The sequence below is a fragment of the Ambystoma mexicanum genome, chromosome 1p (genome assembly GCF_040938575.1).
Source record: "Ambystoma mexicanum isolate Mex_15411 chromosome 1p, UKY_AmexF1_1, whole genome shotgun sequence".
In the NCBI taxonomy this organism is placed as follows: domain Eukaryota; kingdom Metazoa; phylum Chordata; class Amphibia; order Caudata; family Ambystomatidae; genus Ambystoma; species Ambystoma mexicanum.
This window is the reverse complement of record NC_090921.1, coordinates 692,256,692-692,284,134: the sequence shown is the minus strand read 5'-3', so window position 1 is coordinate 692,284,134 and position 27,443 is coordinate 692,256,692. Positions and strand designations below refer to the sequence as shown.

The following is a 27,443-nucleotide window of genomic DNA, read 5'->3' as shown; positions in this document are numbered from 1 at the left end:
TCGCATTTACCCCTCTTAAGATGGGCCTGGCTGCTCAGTCACTCTACCAAATTGTGTAGAACAGACCTATACCAATAGGTGGGTTACCTAATACGAAGCGGAGAAGTGTTGTGTAGTCCCACACAGTGTGACTGCAAAAATTCTTACCTAACAACCCCACCCACCGTTGCCATGCCTCCCACTCTCGCCCGCAGCACCTGAAAACTCCCAAGAAATGATATTGCACCACTGCTACAGGATCTGAATCCCCTGCACCTCCACACCAACGACCCTGGTACACTAGCAGACCTATACTCTAAAACACTCTCCTCTGCAGCAAACACTGTTGCACCGTAGACCCCACAAACCCAAACAAACAAGACATGGCAACGCGTGGTTCTCTCCTGAGCTCCTAGTGCTCAGTGCCAAAAAATGCACAGCTGAAGCCAACTGGAGGAGTAGCCACATAGACACACAAAAAATCTTTTTGCCTGTGTCGCCAAAACATACAAACAAGCTACAACCACATCAAAAGCAACCTCATTTAACGTGAGAATCCCTAATGCGAACTCTCGAAACACCAGCAGCCCCTCCACCTGTCATCATCAAAGACGCAGCCTGGTGCACAGAGATACAAAATGCAATGCTGAAGAAATTAGCCCTGCTACTTAAAAATATTCACCATAAACACTCCCTACTTAATTGCACCTTCTTGCCCACCACATGACGCTTGCCTGCCATTGCCACTGAAACCATCAAACAGACCCCACTGTTCAACTTCAAACCTCTCTCTGAAGTTGAGGCTGCCACCATCCTAAATAGTCTAAAACCCACCAGATACAAAAGGAGACATCTGCCCAGACTCCATCGTCAAGGAATGTGCAGAATCCCTGGTACCATTCATCACCAAATTCATTAACAGCTCCTTTGCCATCTCCCTAGTACCCTCCAGCATTAAAGAAGCCTTCGTTCTCCTGCTGATCATGAAAGCCTTGTTAGGCAAGAATTGATGTAGTAACCCTGTGGGAGACTACACAACCCATGTCCTCTTGGAGGACAAAGGTAAAAGGTAACCCACCTTTTGGTAACCCACCTTTTGGTATAGACCTGTACTACACATGTTGGTAGTGTTACTGAGCAGCCAGGCTTATCTCAAGAGGGTAAATGTGACCTGTAGAGCTGTAGCAATGGAATCCACAAATACAAGTAGTCAAGTGACACTTAAACTCAAGGTTTTAGTTAAAATATTTATTTAACATCCGTTTTAAATAAGCATCCTTTAAAAAGGGCAATATATGTAACGATCGAATATACTTTAAAATATTTTTTCAGAATAAACACAAAGCTAGTAGATACTATTTAGAGATGCTTCTTACACACTTCCTACACCCTGAGGTGACTGTACTAACTAGGACAGTAATGGCATTTGTAGATCACTAGTATATCACTAGTACACTTAGTAAATTCTGAGGTTAGTAGAAAGGAAAGGTCAAGGGTTGGTTCAGAGCATGTGAGCACTTCAATCCTCCAATGAAGTCTAGATAAAAACCTTTCCCAGCAATAATAGTTAAAAAACAAGTTAACACCTTTAAGGGACAATAAGTATTAAAGTCAAATGTACTTGAAGAGTCTGCAGGGAGCCAGGATAGCCAAAGTCAATTGGAGCACAGTCTATGGAGCTGAGACACTTCTTAGATAACAAAGTCTTGCACAAAGTTAAAGAGTTTTGTTGAAGAAAAATCACTGTAGCTGTTACACTTGTGAAGGGTAGAGCTGAAATCAACTCTAGCAAAGCAGCTACTGCAAGTTTTAACTGGGAAGAGCAAGCTACAGACACTGAGGTAAGTACCCCAAGTCAGAACAGTATTGGTTAGAAGAAGAGTGGTCCAGCTGGCTTCTGTCTGCTTGCAGTGATTCAGATCCTTGGTTGCTGGGCCTCAGTCATGGGGACAAAAGCGAGGACGTCTGGAGGACCCTTGAGGTAGCAATTTTGAGGTCGGCGGCAGCTCTTAGGCTCTTTTCAGGTCAGCAGCACTTCGCAGTTTCAGCGCTCAGTAAACAGCACCACTGCAAATCTTGGTCATCGGTTGAGCTTCCTTCGCTCCTTGAGTCCTGTACTCTGATGAGGGGACTACAGCTCTGGTCGTCCTGCTTCTGGAAGGTCCTTAGAAGTCTCCTGGAGCTTCTGGCCAGTTCAGACGTTGCACTCGACCACAGATTTCTTGACCCCTGGCCCTCGGGTTCCTGCAGCAGCAAAGAAGTACAGCCAATCGCGGAAGGTCGTCCAGTGGAGTTTGTCTCAGGATTAGTTGATCCCACTAACCCAAGGGAAGAAGTTGTCCCTTCCGGAGTTTATCTTGTTAATTAGAAAAAGGAGTTTCAGCACAGAAGCAGTGCTTCAACCGGGAAATTCAAAGGTCCAGGAGGATGCAGCAAGCTTTGTTCACGGTTTCTTTGTCGGGTTGTTCTTCCCAGTGGTCGATTCTGCCTCTAGTCCCAAAACCCTTGCCTTTTAAGCAGGTTTCTCCCATTCATGCACAGGCTAACTGTCCCTCAAACAGGACTGGCTGCATTCAGGTTTCCATAGAGACAAAGGACAGGGGAGTTTCGGGCACCTCCCTCACTTCCTTCCCTTCCAGACACACTGGAGCCAGAGATGGGTTTAAGTACTGAAGCCTGCTAAAGGCAAAACGAACAAAGGGCTCAAACCTGGCTTGGCACGCAGAATAGAACCCAAGAAAGACCTTGAAAACAAAAAAAGGCGAATAAAGAATACTAGGGCCATTTTGACAAAACGGTCACCCATGGGTGCTATAGTGCAGCTGAGGATTCAGCCTGCGGTAGAAAAGCAGAATGGTAGGAACATGTAAACCACTGCCACCAGCTTGTTGGAGGAATAGGGCCTGTGGCTCACTTCACACTTTATGTTCTCCTCCCTCAAAATGATGAGAGGAAGGAAGGAAGGGAGGGCGAGGGAGGGGGAAGGAAAATAAAAACAAGTATCAACACAATGCTGTTCTTCCATTCTGGGGCACGTCACTCTGTCATGTGCCATCATTGGGAAGCCATGCATTCTGCTTCTCCTCCTCTTCCCATTGAGGGTATATATCTCTCTACTGATGATGCCTACGTCTTTGCTTATGTTCCCATTGGTTTCCCCATGATGCTCCATGGCTCTCTGTTGGGATGATGGTAAATGATACTCCGCTTTAGTCTTTTGTGATTTTTGTGGCTCATTATGCGATCCTTCCCTTCCAGGCTACACATGACCCATAAATTGTCTATCCTGTCTTGTCACTTGGTGCCTCCCCCAAACAATGGCAAATTATGGCATCCAGCTTTCCCTTTGAGTGGGGGGGGGCTGTGATGCCCAGCGACCGCTCATGACACCATGCGCTTTACTTCCCAGTAAAGGGACATAATGATACATTTCCCCTTTCAACTATACCACAGAATCCTCGTTCATCTGCTCTGCAAGGTGATGACCCTTTGCTCCACTAAAACGGTCAATAACATGATCTCTCATCTGTTGTTCTTTTCCTGGTAGGTTTGCAGAAACACTACGGGAAGAAGAAGGAGTTTGAAAATCATCTGCAAAAACGGCAGCACCAGGACTTAGTGCGAGCAGAGGAAGTAGGCCAGCAGGTAGGTTATGGTGTCTTTAACTAAAGATATGGGGCCTCATTACGAGTCCGGTGGTAGCCGTGCCGGAAAAACCAGCAGGCTGCCGCCGGACCCGTAATACCATTCCGCCTCCGTGATTGGCGGAATCACCGGGGCATTACAAACCCGGGTACCCGGTAATTCTGGAGGCGGAATTCTGTAAATCCCCATTCCCATGGAGTCCTGTAGGACTCCATGGGAATGGGGATGGGGACCATGGAAACATCGGTTCCATCTATGACAGAGCCGGTGTTTCCAGGTCTGCCTGCAGGCGGTTGGTGTGACGTCCCGCCAGGTCATAGGTTTCTGGAATTGATTTCTGAACTCTGGCCTGGTGGACAGATGCTTAGGAGCCCACCCATGTTCTACTGAATAGGGAAAACCTCTGGGATTTTTGCCAAACCAATCAAGGTAGCATAGAGAATGGACAAGGCTAAGTCTCAGGAAATGTGAGAGTGGTCAGGGTCCACAATGAGTCCATACAGTGAAACACCAAGGATTACACGTAGTATTTTAGGCTCAGAAAATGCACTGAAAAATAACTACTAATGTGTAAAATGATCACACAATACTGAAGACTATAAAATATATATACAGTAACTGTAGTTTGTGCAGAACAATCAAATAACCCTCTTACCCCAATACCTGAATGGAAGAGGCAAATAATTAGTGATGGCACCATCTATCCACAGGAATTGCAACCTTAACTTATCAAGTCCAGCCCTAATTTGAATGGGGCCTTGTGCCCAAAGGTTTCACGTTTCCAAGAGTTTGTAGAGCTGGGGAAAAGTTAGCGCATGTACCCTGGGGATGTGTGTTAGATAAGATTTTCATAGCAATGATACATCTTTCTGACCTGTGTCAACCCCAGATCCTTTTGCTTTACTGGTGGATTATTTTTCCCTATACCTCAGTGAGTGGCAACCTTTTTCCATACTCACAGAATCGTTTACTCTTTTTATGGGTGTCATTTTTAAGACTCTCCATAGTGTCGTTTTAATTGTATCCTCTTTGACAACTTTTCTTGTATACTTTATTTTGTTGCAGGGTTGCCCTTGGGGCTCCCCTTTTAACTTGCTCTGGCTAACCTTGTGAGAACTACAGTTCCTGGGTAGAATAGATCTTTGGATCCCTTTTACATTTGTGTTAGGTGGAACCAGCACACCTCACCTTATGTGGAGTGCAGGGGAGATGCAATGTGTATCCCCTTTCTCCCCTTTCTCCTTTTAACCGTAACACTTATTTTACAGTGACAAGCTTACCTTTAATGGCTGGTGGCACTGAACCTTTTGACTAATTCAGTGCTCCTTTACCGCCGGCTGTTTCCACAGCCCTGGTAAAGGCACCCATGTGTGCTCATTTTTACCAAAATTGCCCCCGTCTTCTTTTTTCTCCTTTTGTGTTCCTTGTCCTTTTTAGGAAGAATTCTCAGAAATGTGCCAATTCCCTCTACCTTAGAGACCCCCAGCAACTTTGCTGGATTTTGAGGACTTGATTTTTTTAACCTGGAGAGAGTGAGGCCCTTTTACCAACTCTCTCATGTATTTTAATGTGAGTTTTGTACTCTGTTTCTTTTGGTTGAGGAGTCTGACAAACTCCATAGGCATCAACTTTTACTTTGTGGAACACAGCACCTTTAGTGCAGTGACACAGGGAAGTCTCTTAGATTTCCCCAAGGTTTAAATACCTTCTCTGGGATAAACTACTGTTTCCCAGTGCAGTAAAGTGAAATTAACTTTACTTACTTTTGTAACTTTCTAGACCCAGCACATACTATCTTACAATAGGGTGCGGGAGGAGTTACCTAGTATCCCCTTTTGTCTAACTTCTCTTGTAACATTTTTATGTTACCCTTTCCTCACTGAATGGCTGGTGGCTGTGGTTTGGTTTTTTTATACCGTGGTGTGAATTTACCGCAGGCTGCGTTCGTAGCTGCAGTAAAGCACCCAAGGGTGCCATTTTTGTCGAAATGGCCCGTGTTTCCTTTTTTTGCCATTTCTTTGTTGAAAGGTCCTTCTTGAGATTTACTCTGCGCGCCAAACCAGGTTTGGTCCCTTCGTTCGTTTTGCCTTTGGCAGGATTCACGAGTGAAGCCTGCCTCTGGCTCCAGGGTGTCTGGGGTAGGCAGGAAGTGAGGTAGGTGCCCAAAACTCCCGGTGCTTAGTCTCCTAGTAGACCCAAATGCACTCTGTGATGATTGGCTGGCTGACTGTCCGGCAAGGACAGCCACCCTGCTGGGTGATTGACAGCTAGGCTGGAATGAAAGGGAGAGAACTGTATAAAAGGTGAGTCTTTTGGCTTCGAAGGCAGAGTCGACCACTGGACGAAAGAACCGAAGAAGTACTTGTAGAGGACGCCTGCTGCAACTCCTGGACTTTTGGTTTGCCCGGTGAAGTCATGCTGCAGTGCCGAAACGCAAAGTTTGCATCGACAGAGAAGCCCCTGCAAGGACGACTTCTCCCCTTGAGTTGGTGGGACCAATCAACTCCAAGGTAAACTACCTGGACATCCATCTTGGAGCTGGTTAAATTTCCACAGAGTTGCTGCTGGAAACCGTAGAGCCAGGGAGAGGAACACCAGTTTGTGTGCATTGCTTTTAAGTTGGACAAGAGCTCTAGGAAGATCCTCTGGACTCCCAGAAAGCAGGACTGACCGAGCCTGAGCCCCCTCAACAGAGTGCGGGACCCCAGAAGCAAGGAAAGTCCATCTCGACAGCCAGGAACCGCAGTGTTGCTATTCGCGGTAGACGCGAGGAGCTGAAACACTGAACAGCCACTGAAAGTGAAGTTTGCCGGTTGCAAGTTTTGACCGTCCCAGTGCAGTGCAGGCGTCCCCCAACGTCCTCCCTCTTGTCCCCACAAATGAGGCCCATCAACAGTGAAATCTGCACAGCTGCACAGGAACAGGAGTCATCTGCTGCATCTTTTTAAAGGTACTGTACAACGTCTAAGAGAACTTACCCCTTGCTGTAGAGTTGCTTGCATCTTCTACTACTCACAAGTCTAACAGCTTGTGGCCCTACATTGATTCATCTTTTTCTTCAAAGACTTCTGAAACATTGCGCAAAGACTTTTCTACTTACCTTCAAGGAAGTGTTTCAGCCCATATAGACTCTTGCCTATTGACTTTGGGTTAGCCTGTTTTAACTGAATCACTCTTATTGGGGGATCTGAAAGTATTTGCCTGCTTAAGAAATATTTGTGGTATCTTGTTTGCTCTAATTACCTTTCCCTTTTTTTTGCTTGCTCTTAACTAAATCTGAATGCCAACAGTAATAGATTAATGTCAACAGCACCCTAGCAATTGAAGTCACCTGTGGGTGTAGGTCCCTGCTGTATGCCATCCCAAATGGGTATTTACTGATTTTGAATTTAAGAGATTGTGTAATTTTGAAGTATATTTATGTAGTGTTTTACAGTGCTCCTTTCTGGAGAAGGCTTTTCTGATGCTTGTTAATCTGCTTAGAATCACATGCTGTGTACGTGGTCTGACATCCAGTGGTAACCGCAGAGTATTGCATCTTGTCTTTCGGGGACCGAAAGGGAACGTCGGCATAGGCATGTCTGTAACACTATCCCTATCGTGACATTTAGTGTACCCAAAATCCCTCACGCGCAGAGGTCCCTCAGATTGTTTTTTTCCGCCCAGATAACTGGTCGCCCTTTAGCAGAGTTCTTCATAATAGACATTGGGCCTCATTTCAAGTCAGCCGGTCTGGAAACAACGGATTTACCTCCACCGTTGTTTCTGGACCGGCTGATTCCGAGTCCTGCAGGCGGGAGGTGTGACTCCCGCCAGGTCCGACCTGGCGGGAGTCACACCACCCGCCTGCAGGCGGACATGGAAACACCGGCTCTGTCATAGACAGAACTGGGTGTTTCCATGGTCCCCATCCCCATGGAGTCCTATGGGGGATTTACAGAATTCTGCCTCCAGAATTACCGGGTCACTGGGGTTGTAATGCCCCGGTGATTCCACCAATTACGAAGGCGGAATGGTATTACGGGTCCGGCGGCAGCCTGCCGTTTTTTCCAGCCCGGCTACTGCCGGACTCGTAATGAGGTCCATTTTTTATCTTTATTCCGACTTTGTTGGTTATTTCCCCTTATGTCACTTCAACAACGATTCAAGTAACCTCAACGAAGTTTTGACGGCGGTGGATTTCAGTGCCTAAGATCTGGCAGCTGAGCCATCCACGTGGCCGGGCCCTCATATCGGCCTACACAGTAGGGAGAGTGGGGTCGGGCTGGCCATATCTTTCGTTATATCTCTCCCCCTCTTTGCACTCTACGTCTGGTCATCTTTGTTTATACCTTTCGCTATGGAAGGGACTCCATTTAGGTTCTGCCCTAAGTGTAGGGTCAGGTACCCGTGGAAAGACAAGCACAGAACTTGTAATTCTTGTCTACCCCTAGATCATGATGAGAAGCGGTGTGCGGCGTGCAAGCTCTTTTGGCCCAAGACCCTTAAGGAGCGCTGTGTAAAGCGGTGGGCCGCGTACAGTATGTTGCAGGCTGAACCATCTTCCACCACCGCCACACCTGCCGAAAGTGACTGGGGCACTGATGATGACCAGATATCCGTATCAGATGTCATCGACCTTGAGGCGGATAGTTCTAGGTCCGCCACACCCATCCCCGACCCCTCTAGGCCTGATGTAAGTCTCGCTTCAGGAACAACACCCGGTGACAGTGGCGTACAGAAATCACGAAACATTAAGCACACAACCCACCACCGATTTCGACGGTTCCGACGAAAAAGGTGAAAGCGCCAATAGGATTGCCAAAAATGTCAACAGAATCCTCTGATCTGGTAGATCAGCAGCCTTCACCGCATCCGCAGCAGTGTCTTGCGACTGGGCACTCCAAAAATAAGGGCGCTACCCCTAAATCGGGTTTACACACCGAGGCGCAATCATTTGACTCTCCAGCGCACCCTAAGGCCCCGGTAGGCCCAAAACCTACTCCTAGGCCTCCTATCCTGTCCACAGGCTACTGCTAGGCCCTCTGATGCCGCAGTTGGCGGTAGATCTACCGCTGACCCATTGACTCACGCCGATTTGGAGGAGATTGAGGATAGTATCTCGAGGATTACTTTGGCGGTTGGGCTGACGCCTAAGATACCGTCGAAACGCATGGAGCGTGCCGCAGACAGGTCTAAAGGCACACCATGGTGCCCCAGTACTCTGAAACCCTACGAGGACAGTCAGGAGCCTCTGTCCAATACCCTTGGGGACAAATTTCAACACCAAATGGAGGAAAACGAAGTTCTCCAGCATGGGGTCTGCCATGGATTCACATGCTCATGAATATTCCCCGTCTAGGGAATCCTTGGTAAAGAAAAAATCAGTTTCTGAACTGTCTTTCTTAGTAGTAACCAATCACTGGTCTCTGGGTCATACTGCCCCCAGCCAATGACTGCCCTTTCCCTATGCCCCTCCCCTGGCAGCCATCCTCAGATTTTTACTGCACGTTCAAGTGTTGGGAGTCCTCGTGCTATAGCTCTCGAGCTTTTATTGCGTTTTGCGATTTTTCATAGAGTTTTATCTAATTTTTTCGGTCAATCGAGCCTCAAGCTCGTTTCTACTTCCGATCAACAAGGACCCGTTTCGGAATGTTCTACCCCCTCAAGGGCAAAGTTCTCGTCGAGTTATGCTTCTTGGAGGATTCCAGAAGACCTTGAGGCCTACCCCCTGGACATGGGCCTAGGACAAAGGAAACTCGATGCCTGGATCCAACCTGTTCAGGAACTGCCCTGGATGCGGATTGCAGAATGTCTTCAAGGAGGACGAGCATTCTAGATGCCTCCACTGCCTGCACGAAGACAAAACGCACGTGGAGAAGGACTGTGCGATTTGCAAGAACATATCGGAATGGACCATGAAGGATCACCGTATCCGCCTCACCAACTGGCTGGAAGGAAAGAGCCCAGCAGATGAGAGGAAGAAGAGGTCTGAGCGGTCTTCTATGTCCTTTGAGGGCGCTCCGGCGACGGGGGCCCAACAAAAGGCTAAGGACCGTGAGTTTCGCGGGCACCGGGAGCGCCGAACGGTCAGGCTCCTTGGCTGCCAGACAGGGCATGCTTTCACCGACGCCATCAACCATGAGCCAAAGCTCTGGCTCGGGGAAGAGGAAATCGGAGAACCCGGGTAAGCTTCTGGAGAAGGCCCGGTCGATCCCAACAGAAACAGCCGACGGTGAGCGAGGCGGTGACCCACCCCCCAAGGTGAAGGCTTCAAGCACGCCCAAAGTTGTGAAGGCCTTGATTCACCCAGCTAAGGCCCCTATCAAAGGAGTGTGGCGGCCCTGGCGAAGCCTCTGGAGGCTACCCCAGTGGAGGCGACCTCGGGGCCCAGAGTTTCCCTGCCACCGTGGAGGGAATCCTCTTTTCAGCCCATCGATAAGACCCCCGTGAGAACCCCAGTGGAAAAAGGGTGGCGGGGGGCAGTGGCCATCGCAGACACGGATTCAGCCTCTGAGGAGGAGCTGGCTGGGGTCGTGAAGATCCTCAACAAGAAGTTCGAGGCGGTCCGGTGCCACGGGCGGGATCCCAACGAGGCGGACGAAGAGAGCGACGGGGGTGCCGACGAGATTCCTGTGGGGGCGGAGGATTCCACTACCCAACCGTCACGCCCGTCGCAGCCGGTACCCAAGCCTCAGGACAACTCGGGAGCCATCTTGATGGCGATCCAGGCCTTACGTACAGAGATGAGGACCAGGTTGCCCTTAACCCCAACGGATGATCCAGCGGAACCTGGCCCGTCGACGAGCCTTCCAAACAAGCGGAGAAGAGTTCACGCCCCCCCGCCCTTCCAGCCTTCGCGGCCCTCACAGCCTTCATGCCCTTCCCCTGATCGTAGGGAGGACACGGGAATGGAGACGGCCACGGCAGGGATGGGATGACGACGGTGGTGACGACGGGATGGACCTTCCATCGCCACCACCTCTTCGGGCCTCCCTCCCCGACTAAATTTGCTCCCTCCATGCCATGATTGCCAGGGCATCCGAGCTCTTTGCGCTCTGCGAAGAAGGAAGGTTTCCTCTATCAATGGCGTGAGACCAAAAGGAAGACGGTCCTCTCGGTCCCGTTACTTGATGACATCTAGGACGAGGGGCTGTTGCTCCTGAAGAACCCGTCCACGACTCCTGCCAAGATAGACCGGTACGAGAAGAAGTACCGTGTCCCCGATTCCTTCTGTGCCTTAGGGCTCAGCCGACCCCGGATTCGGTCGTCTCGGTGGCGGCCAAGGAGAAGGCGGCGGGGGCTACGGCTTCGTCTTCCACCTCCCCCCCGGACGGCAAGGGGAAGATACTGGACGCCATGGGGTGACTGGTCATCTCGTCGGCGGCGACGATTAAAGCGGCTAACGGCTTAGCGATTGTGGCCCGTTACGACAGGGAGCTTTGGTTTAAGATGGCTCCTCTGCTGGACTTATTCCCGGACGGCAAGAGGGCAAAGGCCCTAGAGATCCTGCAGGAGGGCGAGGTGGCGTCAGACCACGCCGTAACTGTGGCCACGGACATTGCAGACACTGGCTTCCACCAATTGGGCAACAGTGTTCGTCTTTGGCGTGGTTGGCTCAAGGCAACCGATTTCCGCCAGGATGTGCAAACCAGAGTTTTGGACATGCCCTTCGATGGGAAGAACCTATTTGGCAAGACAGTGGACGAGTCGCTGCAGGCCATCAAGACTGACACCGGGATGGCCCGGCCTTGTGGGTTTTGCAGCAACGACGGCCGCCCTTTCAGAACTCCGAAGGCAAGCAAGTTGCCTCCAAAGGATGCGGCGGCGGCTCCTTGACGTTCCACCAGGCGGCCTGCTCCTTGTTCGCAGGAGGCCTACAGAGGACGCGGCAAGTCGGGAGGATCTCGTCGTAGCCAAGGAGGGCAAGGTGGCAAGGCCGTTGCCAAGCAGGACTGAACCGGCCGTAGCGTCGGGCCCCTACCTGAGCACCCCAGTGGGAGGCCGGCTGGCGAAGTTCATCAGCGTGTGGGAGTCCATCTCCACCGACCGATGGGTGCTGGATGCCCTGGCCCGTGGGCACACTCTCGAGTTTCTAAAGAAGTGCCCCTGCATTCCACCCGTGGCCAGGAAGGAAAACCACGTCCCCCATCTGCTGCTGGAAGTAAGGGTGATGCTGAAGAAAGGAGCCATTGAGCTTGTCCCAAAGAAGCTCCGGAGTGTACTCACGGTACTTCCTCTTAAGAAAGAAGACCAGCGGTTGGCAACCCATCCTGGACCTTCGTCGTTTAAACAAGTACATCAAGGCCCAGAGGTTCCGGATAGTTACCCTCCAGCACGTGCTGGGGCAGCTGGAGGAGGGTGACTTCTATCGTCACTGGACTTGGAGGATTCCCACTTTCAGTTTCTCAGATTCGTAGTCCAAGGACGGCACTACCAATTCAAGGCCCTTCCCTTCGGATTGAAGTCGGCGCCCAGGGTATTCACCAAGTGCCTAGCACCGCTGAGGGTGCGGCTGCGCCTGCAGGGGATCCACGTCTACCCCTACCTGGACGTTTGGCTCATCCGAGCAAAGACAAGAGAACTCGCCGTCGGGCACACAGCGAAGACCGTCCAACTGCTCACAGACCTGGGTTTCTCCATCAACTTCACCAAATCCCACCTGGTTCCGTCACAGGTCGCACTGTTTCTGGGAGCCAAGCTCGACACAGTGGCGCGGCTGGCCTCCCCATCGGAGGGAAGCACGAAGGCCATCATGGGCAAGGTGCAGCGGCTGTTGGCCATGGATGTGGACAGGGTGAGGGCCATCAAGTCCCTTCTCGGCATGATGTCCTTGTGCATATACCTAGTGCGCCTGTGCAGCCTGCGGATGCGGCCACTTCAAGAGTTCCTCCACGCCCGCTGGATGCAAGCGGCAGGCAGTTTCGAAGACAGGATTCTGCTCAACCATGCCTTCTGCCAAGCGATCCAGTGGTGGGGCGCCCACGCGCATCTGGCGGCGGGTGCAGACTTCCAGACCCCAGCGCATCAGGAGACGGTGACGATGGATGCCTCCCTGGAGGGGTGGGGAGCGCACACCGGACAGACCACGCAAGAGGGCTTTGGCTCCCGGGGGAGAGGTCACTACATATCAACATCCTGGAGCTCCGAGCCGTGTTCTGGGCCCTCAGATCGTTCCTCCCGTCCCTCAAGGGCAAGATGGTGAGGATCTTCACCGACAACACCACCACGATGTTCTACATCCGGAAGCAGGGAGGCACCAGATCCCCAGCCCTATCCAAGAAGGCCCAGGAACTGTGGCACTGGGCCGTCGCCCAGGGGATGTTTCTGGTGCCCTTCCACCTGGCAGGAATAAAGAACACCATCGCCAATTCACTCAGCAGGGAGCTGCGCTTGTGCCATGAGTGGGAACTGCGCCAGGATCAAGTGGATCTACTCTTCCAATGATGGGGTAATCCCCAGATCGACCTGTTCGCGATGGCGTCGAACACCAAGTGCCGGAGGTTCGCCAGCAGGTTTCCCCAGCCGGGGAGCATGGGCAATGCCTTCTCATTCCCCTGGGACGGCCTGTTCCAGTACGCGTTCCCGCTGTTGCTGCTACAACTCAACCAACTCAAGAGGTCTCGGTGCAGGATGATCCTCGTCGCACCGGCGTGGCCGAGACAGATTTGGTTCCCGGACATTCTGGACTGGCCCCCCACTCCCCCCCTCAGTGAAGCTGTTGACGGACGCGGATCTCCTTGCCAGAGAAGGAGGCGCCATCCTCCATCACGACCCGGGGCCGCTGAACTTGCAGGCCTGGCTCCTGCAGCACTAGAGTTTGGAGGGTACGATATCCCGGCGGACTGCAATGAGGTGCTTGCAAAGGCCAGGGCGTCCTCAACTCTCAAGTGCTACGGACATAAATGGAAGAGGTTCTCTGTCTGTTACGGCGCACAGAAGATTAACCCTCTGCGAATTAGTGTCCCTCAAGTGCTGCCGTACTTATTGTCGTTGGCTAAGGCGGGGCTGGCCCATGCCTCCATCAAAATCCATCTGGCGGCTATCTCCCGCTACACCAGAACTGCGGGGCGCTCATCCCTGTGGTCCCATCGCCTGGTGAAGGAGTTCATGAAGGGACTGTTCCGATCGTTCCCGCTGGTCAGGGCTGCGGCCCTGGCATGGGAGCTCAACGTGGTGCAGACCAGTCTCATGGGGCGCCATTCGTGCCTCTGCATTCTGCACCGTTGAAGTTCCTGTCGTGGAAAACAGCATTTCTTGGGGCCATCACCTCCTCACGACGAGTGGGAGAGATCCAGGCCCTCTCCTGTAAACCTCCATAACTGGCTTTCCACGAGACGAGGGTAGTGCTGAGGAGGCACCCCTCTTTCATGCCCAAGGTGCCGTCGGACTTCCATCTCAACAAGCCCTTGGTGTTTCTTCCCGTCGCCTTCGTCGCCGGCCGAGAGGACTTTGCACTCGCTGGATGTAGCTAGAGCGCTGAAGTTCTACGTGGACCGCACAAAGAGTTTTCGGAAGACATTACAGCTGTTTGTGAACTTTGGACCTGTGAACCAAGGGAAGGCCCTCTCGAAGGCTTCCATTTCCTGATGGCTCTCTGGCTGCGTCATGCACTGTCACCGGTTGGCAAAACGAACGTTAGCAACGGCTAATTTTGGGATTAGCTTCACGTTTCCAGGAAAATCTTGACTCTCAGCCTTCGGCTTCTGTCCACCATGAAGATGTGGTCCAGATGGACACTTAACAAGACATCTACGACGAGGAAGAAGACCCTTCCTTCCTGCTGGACTACCCCGATGACCAGGCGGATGTCATGGACAACTGGGAAGAAACCCAGCCAGTGGAGACGGAGCCATGGACGCTCCCCACGCAAGATAAGGACACTGATGTCCTATGCCTGGATTCTCCTCCCACCACTCCTGTAGACGATCAAATGGCCATCAATGCCATCTTAAGGAAGGCAGCAGAGCACTTTCAGGTCACCACCCAGGAGGCGGCACCTGAACAAGATTTTGTGGAGGACATTCTCAAAGAAACCCCCTGACCCCCTCAAGCCAAGCCATTCCCCCCCTGAACTCTGTTAAGAGAAGGTTGGCCCCTTCCCTGGTCACGCCAGCTCTGACCCAGGCAGTATCCAAGAGTGGAGAAACTATTTTGGCCAGCTCCTAAGGACCCTCAATATATTAAATGCCACGACACCCCCGACTCCTTGGTAGTCACTACCACCCAGAAACGAGCAGGGGTACACCTTGCTACGGGGAAGGCACCTCCGGATTAGGAATCTAAAAAGCTGTACGCCTTAGGTAAGCCTGTTACCTCAGCAGCTGCATACACCACACGCATATCGACTAACACTACGTTGCTTGCCAGTTATGCAGACACACAATGGAACCTCGTACAAGAAGGTCTCCAGGAGGTCCCTGACCCCGCTATGTCTAGACATCTCACCATCGTGGCTGAGGGTAGGCAAGTGAATCAGAATATAATCAAAAACACTCTGGACACTGCTGAGACAGCAGGCAGGTCCCTGGCCCAGGGCACACTACTGAAGCAGCACGCTTGGCTGCGCAACTCTGGGTTCAAGCCTGAAACACAGGCTGCTCTTATTAATAAACCCATAGAAGATGCCAATCTGTTCGGGAAAGTGGTCGACGATGCTTTGGAGACGGCAAAGAAAGAGCATGAGACTCTTAAATCCTTACAACAAATAACTCAGAAGCCTTCCCACCAAAGGGGAGGCGGTTCTCGTTGGTCCTTTCGAGGGCAATCCCGTGCAAGTCAAAACAACTGCAATACAGGAAACTGGAACTCTGGACAAACATCTGGAAGCCCCGCCAACTACCCACCTAGGGGGTCAACAACGCAGCAGAGGCCCCAACCCCAGAGGAGCTGCAGCCTCTGGTCAGAAATGACCAATGGATCCAGGTCCCCTCCCATGTAACCCCGGTCGGGGGGCGTTAAACATCTTTCCTCTCGAAATGGGAGGGGATAACTTCAGACCAGTGGGTTATCGAGACGGTCGCCCACGGGTACTGTGTCGAATTCGCCCGACCACCACAGTTCAGACCGCCACGTTCACAACCCCTCTCGCCGGACCATCTGCAGATCCTGAATCAAGAGGTGGAAGCGCTTCTGGGAAAGGACGCCTTCGAAGCCGTCCCTATTCTTCAGGTAAACTGGGTTATCTATTCAGTGTACTTTCTTGTACCCAAAAAAGGACCTCACCATGAGCCCTATTCTAGACCTGAGCCCAGCGAACACATTTATAAAACCTCAAATGTTTCGTATGGTAACGCTACAGAAAGTGATCACACTGTTGAAACAGGGGGACCACATGGCAACATTGGACATGAAAGATGCATACTTTCATATTTCAATGTTGCCAGCGCACAGGAAATATCTAAGGTTCATGATAGAGGACTGTCATTACCAATTCAAGATGCTCCCCTTTGGCATTGCCTCGGCGCCAAGGGTGTTTACAACGGTCCTGGCAGTAGTGGAAGCACACCTGCGCAGACTATCCGTCCCGGTTTACCCTTACCTCGACGACTGGCTCATAACAGGGGACTCTTACGACACATGGTTTTTGAACACCCAGAAGACCGTAGACCTTCTGTTCAGTCTGGGATGATCTATCGACAACAAAAAAAGTCCAGTCTAGTCCCCAGTCAAGTAAAACAATTTCTGGGGGCTCTAATCTGGACGAAGGACAGCCTTGTCTTCCCCTCCAACGAGAGGGTTCAGAACATGCTTTTTCAGATCCCTCAATATGTAGCCAGTCGGGAGGTGACGGTACGCAAGGCCATTTGCTTGCTAGGTATGATGGCGTTGTGCATATACTTGGTTCCCCACGTGCGCCTGCGCCCCATGCAAGAGTGGCTCAACAGCCAGTGGTGTCAGGCCAGCGGACAATGGGAAGATCTGGTAGTTGTCTCGCCAACCCTCGTTCTCTCTCTGCAGTGGTGGTTAAGGGAAAACATCTGGAAGGGGAAGTCCTTCACCACCCCCGCAGTGGAAGCCACTCTCACGACAGACGCATCTCTCACAGGGTGGGAGGGGGCTCACCTGCTTCAGCAGACAGCGCATGGAGTGTGGTCCCCACAAGTAGCATCCAACCATATAAATCTGCTAGAGCTATTAGCGGTGTTCAAGGCACTGAAAGCCTTTCAGACTCAAATACAAGGGCAAACAGTTCTGGTTCTGACAGACAGCACCACAGCCATGTATTACCTGAACAAACAAGGGGGCACGCACTCTCCAGGGCTATCCAAGCTGTCCCAAAACATTTGGATGTGGGTTCTCAAACATAAGATGTTTCTGGTGTCCCAACACGTTCCAGGGGAACTCAATCTTCTGGCAGACTTGCTCAGCAGAGATTTCCCTCTGCCCGTAGAATACGAATGGGGCTTCCCAGAGATCGACCTGTTCGCAACTCCGGAGAAAGCCCAATGCCAAGACTACGCCTCCAGGTACTCCCAGAACCGCTCCGAGGGGAACGGACTCTGGATCACATGGTCAGGGAAATTTGTTTACGCTTTTACCCCCCGACTCCACTACTCAACAAGATAGTGCACAAGAAGCACCAGGAACCAGTCGCCATGATATTGGTAGCCCCCATGTGGGCCCGCCAACTCTGGTTCGCTCATCTAATGGAAATGTCCATCTCCCCACCAGTAAAACTACCCTGCACGTACAACATGTTGTCTCAGGACGGGGGTGGGGGGGTTATTGACCCTACACCCATGCCCACAAACTCTGAACTTAGCAGCCTGGCTCCTGAGGTGATTTGGACACCTTCAACTCCCTCAGAGATGCATGGACATTCTCAGGGAAGCTAGGAAACCTAACACCCGCTATTGCTATTCCAGTCAATGGAAATGCTTTATCATCTGGTGTAATACCAAGGGCGTCAATCCCATCGATTGCTCACCCACACACATTGTGCTGTACCTAACCCATTTGTTAGACGCAGGACTGGTCTTCTGGTCTTCAATTCCCTAAAGGTTCATCTTGCTGCTCTCTCAGCCTACACCACGTCACAACAGAAAGTGTCATGGTGGAAAATACCAGTGATTAAAGCCTTTATGGAAGCGGTTAAGAGAATCCATCCCCCCAAATCTCACCCAGCTCCTGGATGGGATCTAAATGTGGTTTTAACCAGACTCATGGAATCTCCCTTTTAGCCAATGCGTAAAGCAAGTCTAAAAGACCTTACTTACAAGACGGCCTTCTTAATGGCTATCACTTGTATTAGAAGGGTTAGCGAACTACAGGCCCTTTCTGTTCTACACCCCTTTGTTACAGTCCACAGGGATAAGGTACTTCTGCGCACTCATCCCAGATTTGCCCCTAAATTCATCTCAAAAGTCCTTGTGAACCAAACGATCGAACTACTCACTTTCTTCCAGAATCCCACTAGCATGGCTGAAAGAAGCCTACACACACTAGATGTGCGCAGGGCAGTCATGTTCTACCTGGAAAGAACGAAACCACTGAGGAAAACGAACCAATTTTTCATTTCAGTGGTAGCTGGTAGAGAAGGGGATCCTGTCTCTAAATCAGCTAGCTCAAGGTGGATTGTCAAATGCATCACACTGTGTTACACTCTTGCTAAGAGAGAACTGCCCTTCAAGCCTAGAGTACACTCGACTCGGGCACTGGGGCTTCCATAGCATTCATTGCAAATGTTTCCCTCACATCCATTTGCAAAGCGGGAACCTGGAGTTCTGTACACACCTTTACAAAACAGTATTGCCTAGACACTCATTCTAGATCTGACTCTCGGGTGGGACAAGCAGTATTAAGACATCTTTTCTCTACTGTTCCTTCTCACAACCCACCTCCAACTCGGGTACTGCTCGCTAGTCTATGCACAGCATGTGATTCTAAGCAGATTAACAAGCATCAGAAGACATGCATTACTCACAGTAATATCATTTCTGATGATTGTATCTGCTTAGATTCACATGCGCCCTCCCTACCTCCCCGCTGGGGGTAGAAGGAACATGGACGTCTTTCTACTTTCTCTTCATGTACTCACTCACAATAGCCTTGGACTCCCTCATGGCAGAAAAAATACAATCGGAGCGACTTCGGCACGTGAGGGATTTTGGGTACACTACACGTCACGATAGGTATAGTGTTACAGATACTCCTATGCTGACGTCCCCTTTCGGTCCCCGAAAGACAAGATGAAATACTCTGCGGTTACCACTGGATGTCGGACCATGTGCACAGCATGTGAATCTAAGCAGATAAAATCATCAGCAATGCTATTGCGGTGAGTAATGCATGTCATATTAACTGACTGGTAAATAAATTAATAATTGTTTTATCAGGAAACCCTTTGTGTAAGTGTCTGCTTGAATACTTGTCACTGTGAACCTCTGTGTAACTCCCCTACAGCTCACATTGACCCCTCTTGAGATAAGCCTGGCTTCTCGTCCACTACCAACCTGTGTAGTACAGACTTATACCAAAGGTTGGGTTACTACTGCCAGAAGGTCTGTGTTGTTGTAGTGCACCCTAAGAGTACTGCATTCAATCTTGCCTAACAGTCCTCTCTTGTTCCTTCCCCTGACCTCCAGGATGAGCAATTCCTTTGTAATTTTATCTTTGGCGGGAAAGCCCGCCCAGGCTCGTCTATGAAGTCAGGAAGCGAGGGAGGATTTCAAAACTCTACAGCCCTTTGTCTTCCAGCCTGACTGCGGGAATCCAGCTTAAACTGGGAATCTGGCTGTCATAAAAGGACTGCCACCCGCCCTCCTCCCACCAAGTATGAATGTTGCATGGCTGTTTGATTGGCTGAGTTCCTGCATAAAAGTCTGATCCTGGATGCTGAAGAGGTAGTCGACCACTGGAACCAAATCCAAAGAGGGAGATGAAGAAAACGCAGCTGAGATGATTTCCATCAACCGGAGAGCCTGCTGTGTAACCAGAGCCTGCTGTTACCCTTCCTTCCAATTGACCTGGGGACTCCGAAAACGCCGACCCTGACAGTCTGGTGGGACCCACTAGAGTCGAAGACCTGCATTTTGTGACATCCCACAAATGTTCTGCAACCTTGCTGGGCTGCAATACCCCAATACCCTGAAACCCCGAGCCACTGTGTGGTGCACAGTCCTCTGAATTCAGAAGCTTCCTGAAACTTTGTGGGCATCCTGCTGGACCTCCAGAGACGTGAATCGAGTTGAAATGTGTCCTCACCAGAGTGGTAGACCTTGGAAGCGGTGAGAATGTGATCAGCGATATTCAGTGTTCTTCTGGATCTTGAAAAGGGAACCAAAATCCACAGAGCCATTTCCAGCCGCGAAGAAACTCTTGCCTGGAGCCTTCCCTGTTGATCCCTGCTGCAGAAGCCCTTCCAGTGTCCTGTCCTCTGTCTACATGACAACAAAATTCAGCGACCAGGTTTTTGGCTGCGGACCCTTAACCATGCAAAGATCCTCTTGCCCAGAGCCTTCCCCGTGATCCTTGCTGCAAAATTCCTTCCAGTGTCCTGTCTTCTGCCTTCATGATAAAGGAATTCAATATCCAGGTTTTTGGCTGCAGATCCTGAAGTCTTCTTGCTGGAACTCTTATTCCGTGCTAAAGTACTTACCTTAAGCCTTTCTGATTTTCTACAAAGCTCTGCAGTGTTCTTGTGATTGGGAGTCCTCTCATCCAGTGCATCTGGGCCCCTGCTGGAATCCTCCTGAAATGTCTTCTCTGAAGTCCCTGGACCCTAACTAACTTTAAAGTGAACTACTTGTTGAACAGTCCTCCACAGGAACTTTTGCCTGCAACATAAGCCTATCTAACCCTGCCTACAGCTGGCTCCTAGACCACAAGGGACCCACCTCTGCCCCTGAGTGAACTCATGCAATAGAATAGGGAAAGACTGCATAAGTTAAGGATTCTGTCTGGAAAAGTATAACAGTGTTTAAAAGTACTTGTGAAAGAGTTATTTGGTAACTGTAACTCTGAGAGTGAACAGGTACAAAAGTTCTTACTTACCTTGAATGTTCTGCCATTCTGAAAAGTATATGTAAAGTCTTACTTTCTTTAAAAACTGTTTTGCCATTCTAACCGAAAGTAAATGTTAGGTTTATTTACTCACCTGTGAATTGGTTGTACCTCTTCCCAAAAGTAATGCTGTTGCCTTCACTTTGCTATTCCTGTTAGGATATAAATGTACGAGTGCCCCTTTTGGGTCGTGCTTCCCCTGACTTGCTGTTAGCCTGTCCAGAATAAATCTGCCTAAGGTTATACTTACCTTTAAGTTGCTGATAGCTCCTTTAAAAAGTATATAGATTTTACTTACCTTGAGTTAGCTCTGTGCCCTCCTAAAATAAGTTAGTTATTGTCATGATGCCTACCTCCAAGGAGCCAGGTCCGACCTAGCAACCCCAGAGGCAGGCATCATTTCCCCCAGGGGAGTGCCAGCGGGCCCAAGCTGGGGCCCTTTGGACGCAGTCCTGGCGCCCTAGGCGCCAGGCTCATGTTGGACCCCTGTCCTGGCGCCTTAGGCGCCAGGCTCATAAAGCTAGACATGTGTTCAAGTGTTTTTATGTGCACTTACCTGATGCAGACCATGCTGCCACATCCAGGCCCTCTTGAGGCCTGAATGGAACTACTTTACCTGTGGGACAACTTTCCACCCGGGTGTGGTCGGGGAAGGATACATACCTGATCGGAGGAAGGATACACACTTGGAACTTCTTCCAAAGCTATTTAAACCACACCCGATCAGCAACTCACGCTTCGTGTTGTTCTGCTCCTCGCAGCTGGACGCTCACCGTGTCAGCTCCTGCATCTGGACTTCAGCCACGCCTGTCAGCATCCTGGGTCACCTGCAAAGGGAGACAAGAGACCTTAGCAGCTAAATCTGCTCCACGGAGACATCACCGACGATCCTGAAAGGGAAGACATTATTTTTAAAAGCATTTAGTTACGATCGCTGCAGTGCTGCATTTCACTCACCTTTCCTGGGTTCCTCCATCTTCAGCAGCGATCATCCGGATACACAGCCACTTCCCAGAGCCTAGAGAAAAAGACAAGAATAAGAGGTGAGAAAAGGAAGGGAATAAGACTTACCTGTTGGGTCATTCCCATTTCATTTCAGGTCTTGCCGCTTCCAGGCATTTTCCGGACCCCGTCCCCTATGGGGAAAAAAGACAAAGACATTGAATGAGCGTATGCAAAGACAGTTCCCGAGCGCTCATCCAGAACTAACCTGCCATTTACTGGAACTGGAACTGCACGTTTCACTTTGGGTCGGCGCCATATCTCCGGCATTCCGAACCCCGCCCCTAAGGGGAAAAAAGACATAAGCATTAGCGCTCGCTGCAAAAAGACAATGAATATTATTATTAAGCTTGGACTTTTGAACTTGCAACAGAACTTTTACAGAGCCTTACCTGAATAGTCAAGCTTACCTGAACTCTCCTCAATCCAGTGAAGTAACTGGGTTTCAACGCGCCCCTGCATCAGAAGCAGGATGGAGAGCTTATCCTTCCTGACCCTAAGGTGAGACTTCACGGGGAATCGTGGAAGGTTATCGTGGAGGGTTGGAAGAGAGTGGGAGGCTTGAGCATAACTCAGTTAGTAGCTAATACTCCCTTTTCACGCACAGGGGAATATTCCTGCCAGCCGGAGAAGCCAGAGTAGAGGGCCCTTCCTGTCCATCTACAGAGTCCTGCACTTCAACATTGAAGAAGCATCAGCACTCGAAGCCAGACCTGCGCCTCCGTGGGAATCAGGTGAGCGTTAGTTATTGCTTAACTCAGTCTTTGTTCCACTGACCTGAAAAGCAACTGTAATTGTATATTACCACGAAAAAGGCCTTACTCACCTAGTATAATTGAGTGTTATCCTGAATAGTAGTTATAGGATTTTACTGTTCTTTGAATGCATGTTCCACTATTCAGAAAAGTGTATTTGCAAGTTGGTTTACTATGTGATTTCTTTGCTGAGGGTCATTGCATAACTGCAAGTAATATAAAAGTAACTAATGATTTTTACTCCCCATGAATCGGTGTGGCCTATACTAAATGTTTATTCTAAGGTTTGACTTCCCTAGAATTACAGTTGGGTATTCTGAATAAGGCTTTATGATTTGGTCTGTGTACCTTCAAGCCTATGGGTGTGTTTTTATGATTGTGTTTGACTCTATGACCAGTACTTACCCCAAGACTTAACTTCGCCTACTTGTATTTAAACTAAACCTTAATTTTTATAATACTTCTGGTTGTAAGTGTTTCTATTGAGTTCTTGGTGTACTAAAGGTTCAGTGTACTTTCCCACAGCCCTCTCTCCCAAGGTAAGCCTGGCTGCTCTGTCTACACTACCATATACTCAGGTGGTACAGCCTTATACTAAAAGTGGAGTCTTGTACTTTCTCAGTTGAATGGTGAATGGTTTGGCTAAGCCCTTAGTTGGACTACTGAAAAACAGTCCTAACAACATGACGATGGTCCAAAAGTCAGATGAAGATGTATACTGGCGAGTAAGACTGTAACTCTTGGAGGGCGTTCTGCAACAAGTTTTCCTGAAGCCCAACAGTTGTAAAACTATTTAAAAGTTTCTCAAACTTTTAAAAGGGCAGAGATATGGAAGCAGGTGCTAAGTACCACTGTAACTTATCCTCTCTCACCCTTCAACCCCTAGTACTCTGGATTTTCAGGGACCCCTGTGGGTCTGACTCCTGCATGCACAGTAGACATTCAGGCACCAGTGTGTGAATTGGGACAAGAGAGTCCAAGTCCATTTCCTGGGAGCCACCACACAAGGTAGACACTAGCCCATGAAAAGCACTGCTTTTCCCGGGCAATGCATGACCATGAAAGTATTTTCCTGGCCTGGCAAGGCAGGAAGAAGGCAAAAAGTCGAGGAACAAACGATAAACCTTGTGGCATGGCCATGTTGGGATACTAGCCACTGTTAGTAGCCAAAACACTGTAAACTCAGTAAGGCTAAAGAAAAATGCAGTAACAAGTATGAAAGTAACTTCTTCTGTTAGGACATTGTTTCTGAAGTCCAACTAAGGGCTTACTAAAATCATTCTACTAAGACAGTACAAGACTCCACTATTTAGTATAAGGCTGTACCACCTGAGTATAAGGTAGCGTATACAGAGCAGCCAGGCTTATTTTAGGAGAGAGGGCTGTAGGAAAGTACACTGAACCTGTAGTATACCAATTCATGGGGAGTAAAATCATAGGTTACTTTCTGATTACTTTCAGTAATACAAGGGTAGTAGACCCTGTCAGTTATGCAGTGACACTCAGCAAATAAATCACATAATCAACCAACCCTGTTACCAGAATACTTTTCTGAATAGTGGAACACAGAGCCAAGGAACAGTATAGACCCATAACTACATTTATAACAGTTATACTAGGACCTTTTGGTGTAATATTCAACTACAGTTGTTTTTCAGTCCAGTGGAACACAGACTAAGATAAGCAAGTACTCTTTACACTCATTTAGGGTTACACAATGCAGACCAAGGTCAGCTACACCTAAAGGACACTTTTAAGAATGGCACACAGTTATTCTAGGCAGATAAAACCTATTTCTTTTAAAAAATTTATAATAAATGCATTTGGTTAAACAACCTTTTATTCTAAAAACCTTAAATATACATAATAGAAGAAAACAGATTAAGCATTCACAACATACATTGCGAAATTACTTTTCAATGTTAATTCAATAAAACCATAGAATAATGCACCATAAAATAACAATTTATAGCTAATTGGTAGTTAATGCCATCAGTCTATCTTTCACAATTTGACGTATATAATAAGCACCGGATACCACAACAAGTGATTCCGCTCCATAGAGCATACTCCAGAATTGGTTGTGTTGAGGGTTCCGAAACTTGGCATATAGATATTGATGTTTAAAACATTAATTGTTGGGTAAGAATCGGTGCAGTCACATGATGTGAGACCACACAACACTTATCTGCTTGGTATTAGGTAACCCACCTTTTGGTATAGGTCTGTACGACAGAATTCGTAGTGTGACTGAGCAGCCAGGCCTATCTCAAGAGGGGTAAATGTGAGCTGTAGAGCTGTACAAATGAAATCCGTAAATACAAGTAGCCAAGTAACACTCACACTCCAAGGTTTCAGTTATAAATATTTATTTATTTAACATCAGTTTTAAATAAGCATCCTTTAAAAGGCAATTTGGTGTAACAATTAAAGTAAGCTTGTGGAAATACTTTACAGAATCAATAAAGCTGGTGAATAATCTTTGGATATGCACAATACACTTTTCTTACACCCTGAGGCGACTTCAATTACAAGGATAGTATTTGCATTTATATATCACACCAATATACTTTGTAGACTCTGGGTTGCAGAAAGAAATGGTTAAGGAAAATAAAAAGGTTAGAACAGATTCTTAAAAAGGTGAGGACAACTGAAACCTCCAATGAAGTCTAGGTAAGCCTTTCCCAGCATTAACAGTATTCGACAATCTACAACCTATGGAGGGACAAGCAATTCCTAAGTCAATGGATTTAGAAGAGTGCCTTTAGGGAGCCAGGACAGCCACAGTTATTCAGATCAAGTCAATAGTTCTGATGCACTTCTTGGATCAAAGTCTTTCACAAAGTTAGATTGTTCAAAATCACGGTATACACAAGCTGTTAGGCCTGTGCAAATGGGATTTATAATCAACTCGGAAAGTTAAGCAAGTGAAAATCTCAAGTGAGACAGCATGACTTGAGGCGAGGAGGTAAGTTCCCTCCAAGCCCAAACAGTTCCTCTGGTTAGAAGAAGCGTGGTCCAGCTGTGTTCTGTCTTGCTACAGCTATGCAGACCATGGTTCCTGAGCCTCAGTCGTGGAGACAAGAGGGAGGACGTCTGGAGGGCTCTTGCGGGAGTACTCAGGAATGTCGTCGACAGCTACGGGCTCTTTTCGATTCAGCAGCACTTCGCGGTTTCAGCGCTCCACAAACAGCACTGATGCAGAACAAATCTCTGGTTGGACTTTCCTTGTTACCTCGGTCCTGGGCTCGGGTGAGCGGACTCTGGATCGGGAATTCCTGCTTCTGGCGTGTCCTTAGGAAGCTCCTGGAGCTTTTGGCCGAATTCCTTCCGTGGCAGACCTTGCACTCGACTATGGACACTTGACCCATGGCATTGGGCTTCTGCAGCAACGGAGAGGCACAGCAAGTCGGGGAATGTGCTAAAGTGGAGTTCATCTCGGGGTTAGTTGGTCGCACTAACCCAAGGGGAGAAGTTATCCCTTCCGGAGCTTCTCTGTCGAGGTGAAAAAGGAAGTCGGCTCAGCAGCAGGGCTTCACAGGGCAATTGACGGTCCAGGAGGTTGTAGCAGGCTGGTCTTCACAGTTTCTTCTGATGTTTCTTTCATTGGTCTTCTCTGCATCTAGTCCCAAACCCTTGCCTTTTAAGCAAGTTTTCCCATTCATGCACAGCCTAGGCTGTCAATCACACAGCAGGGTGGCTGTCCAGGACAGACAGCCGGCCAATCAGTCCAGGACAGCCAGCCGGCCAATCAGGACTGGTTTTGATTAGGCACACCTAGAGATAAAGGACAGGGTAGTTTCTGGACCCTCCCTCACATCCTGTCCTTCCAGACACACTGGAGCTTCTGGGCTGAAACCCACCAAAGTCAAAACACACAAAGGACATAAACCTGTCTCAACGCACAGAGTAAAAGCTGAGAAAGACCACACAAACAGAAAATGGCGAAAAAGAAGACCGGGGCCATTTTGACAAAATGGACAACCATGGGTGCTGTACTGCAGCTGAGGGTTCAGCCTGCAGTAGAAAAGCATAATGGTAGTAAAGACTAAACCACTGCCACCAGCCATTTAAAGTAGGGAGTGTAAAAAAAGATTTTACATGAGAAAGTAGGATAAGCGGCCACTAAGGTAACCCCCCAGCAATCCACATATGATGGGGTGTTCTGGACCTACAAAGAAAAAAGGTAAGTAATGTCAATTTCACCTTACTATTCTTCGGAACGGTAGTTCACCCAAGAGAAGGTATTTAAACCTTACGGGAAATCCAAAGGGCTTGCCAGTGACACTGCACTGAAGGTGCTGTGTGTCACCATACAAAAAACAGATGCCTATGGAGTTTGTCAGACTCCAAAAACCGTGAAAACATAAAATCCAAATCGGGGAAAAACACATGAGAGAGTGAGAACAAAAGGTCCCACTCACTCAGGAGTTAAAATTAAAAAGTCCCAAGTCCAGCAAAAGAGCTGGGGGTCTCTAAGGTGCGAGTAATTTAGCACAGAAATTAAAATTCTCCCGAACATTAATACATGTCGAGAGGTTTCCATGTAATTCCCACAGATCCTACAGACTCTGTTCTCTCTGAGTATTCCCTTCCAAGCGCCAATATACCCCATTATGTCAAATCTTAAATAGAAGACAAACTGTACCAAACCGGGACAATAAAGTTTGATTAAATAGCTGTGCAGGGTTTCTTCAAACATTCCCTGCTGGGAGTATTTTACATACCTTGGTAATAGGGCTAAATGAGTCGGGGACTGTATACGATCCAGATTTCTGGATTCTTTTTCTAGACCAGAGAGGTGGATTTCGTAATTCATCCTAGGGACATCCCCAAGCCAATAGCATGAACATTTCTCAGAACCAGCGATTACATGTCTCAGAACCAGACACTCCTCGTGCACTTTAGAGAGTGTTCTATTGTGTGGTTCACATGGACCTGCTTATGAGGATCCCATATAGCTGATCTTGGCCCAGAACCTGCAGGCAGAAACCCTCGATAGGGAGCTCAATGACTGGAGACGCAGTTCTAACCTAATCACCTGGACTGGCACCACACTAGATAATGCCAGTAAAGAGC

General features: G+C 49.0%; 1 protein-coding gene across 2 annotated transcripts in view; it reads left to right on the top strand.

The window, feature by feature from the left end:
* Positions 1-27,443, top strand: part of SCNM1 (sodium channel modifier 1) — a 395,472-nt gene that overhangs the window by 181,466 nt on the left and 186,563 nt on the right. For both annotated transcript variants that reach the window (XM_069649879.1, XM_069649878.1), the window contains exon 4: positions 3,527-3,624. In XM_069649879.1, the coding sequence (XP_069505980.1) occupies positions 3,527-3,624 (98 nt within the window). The remainder of the gene's footprint in view (positions 1-3,526; positions 3,625-27,443) is intronic.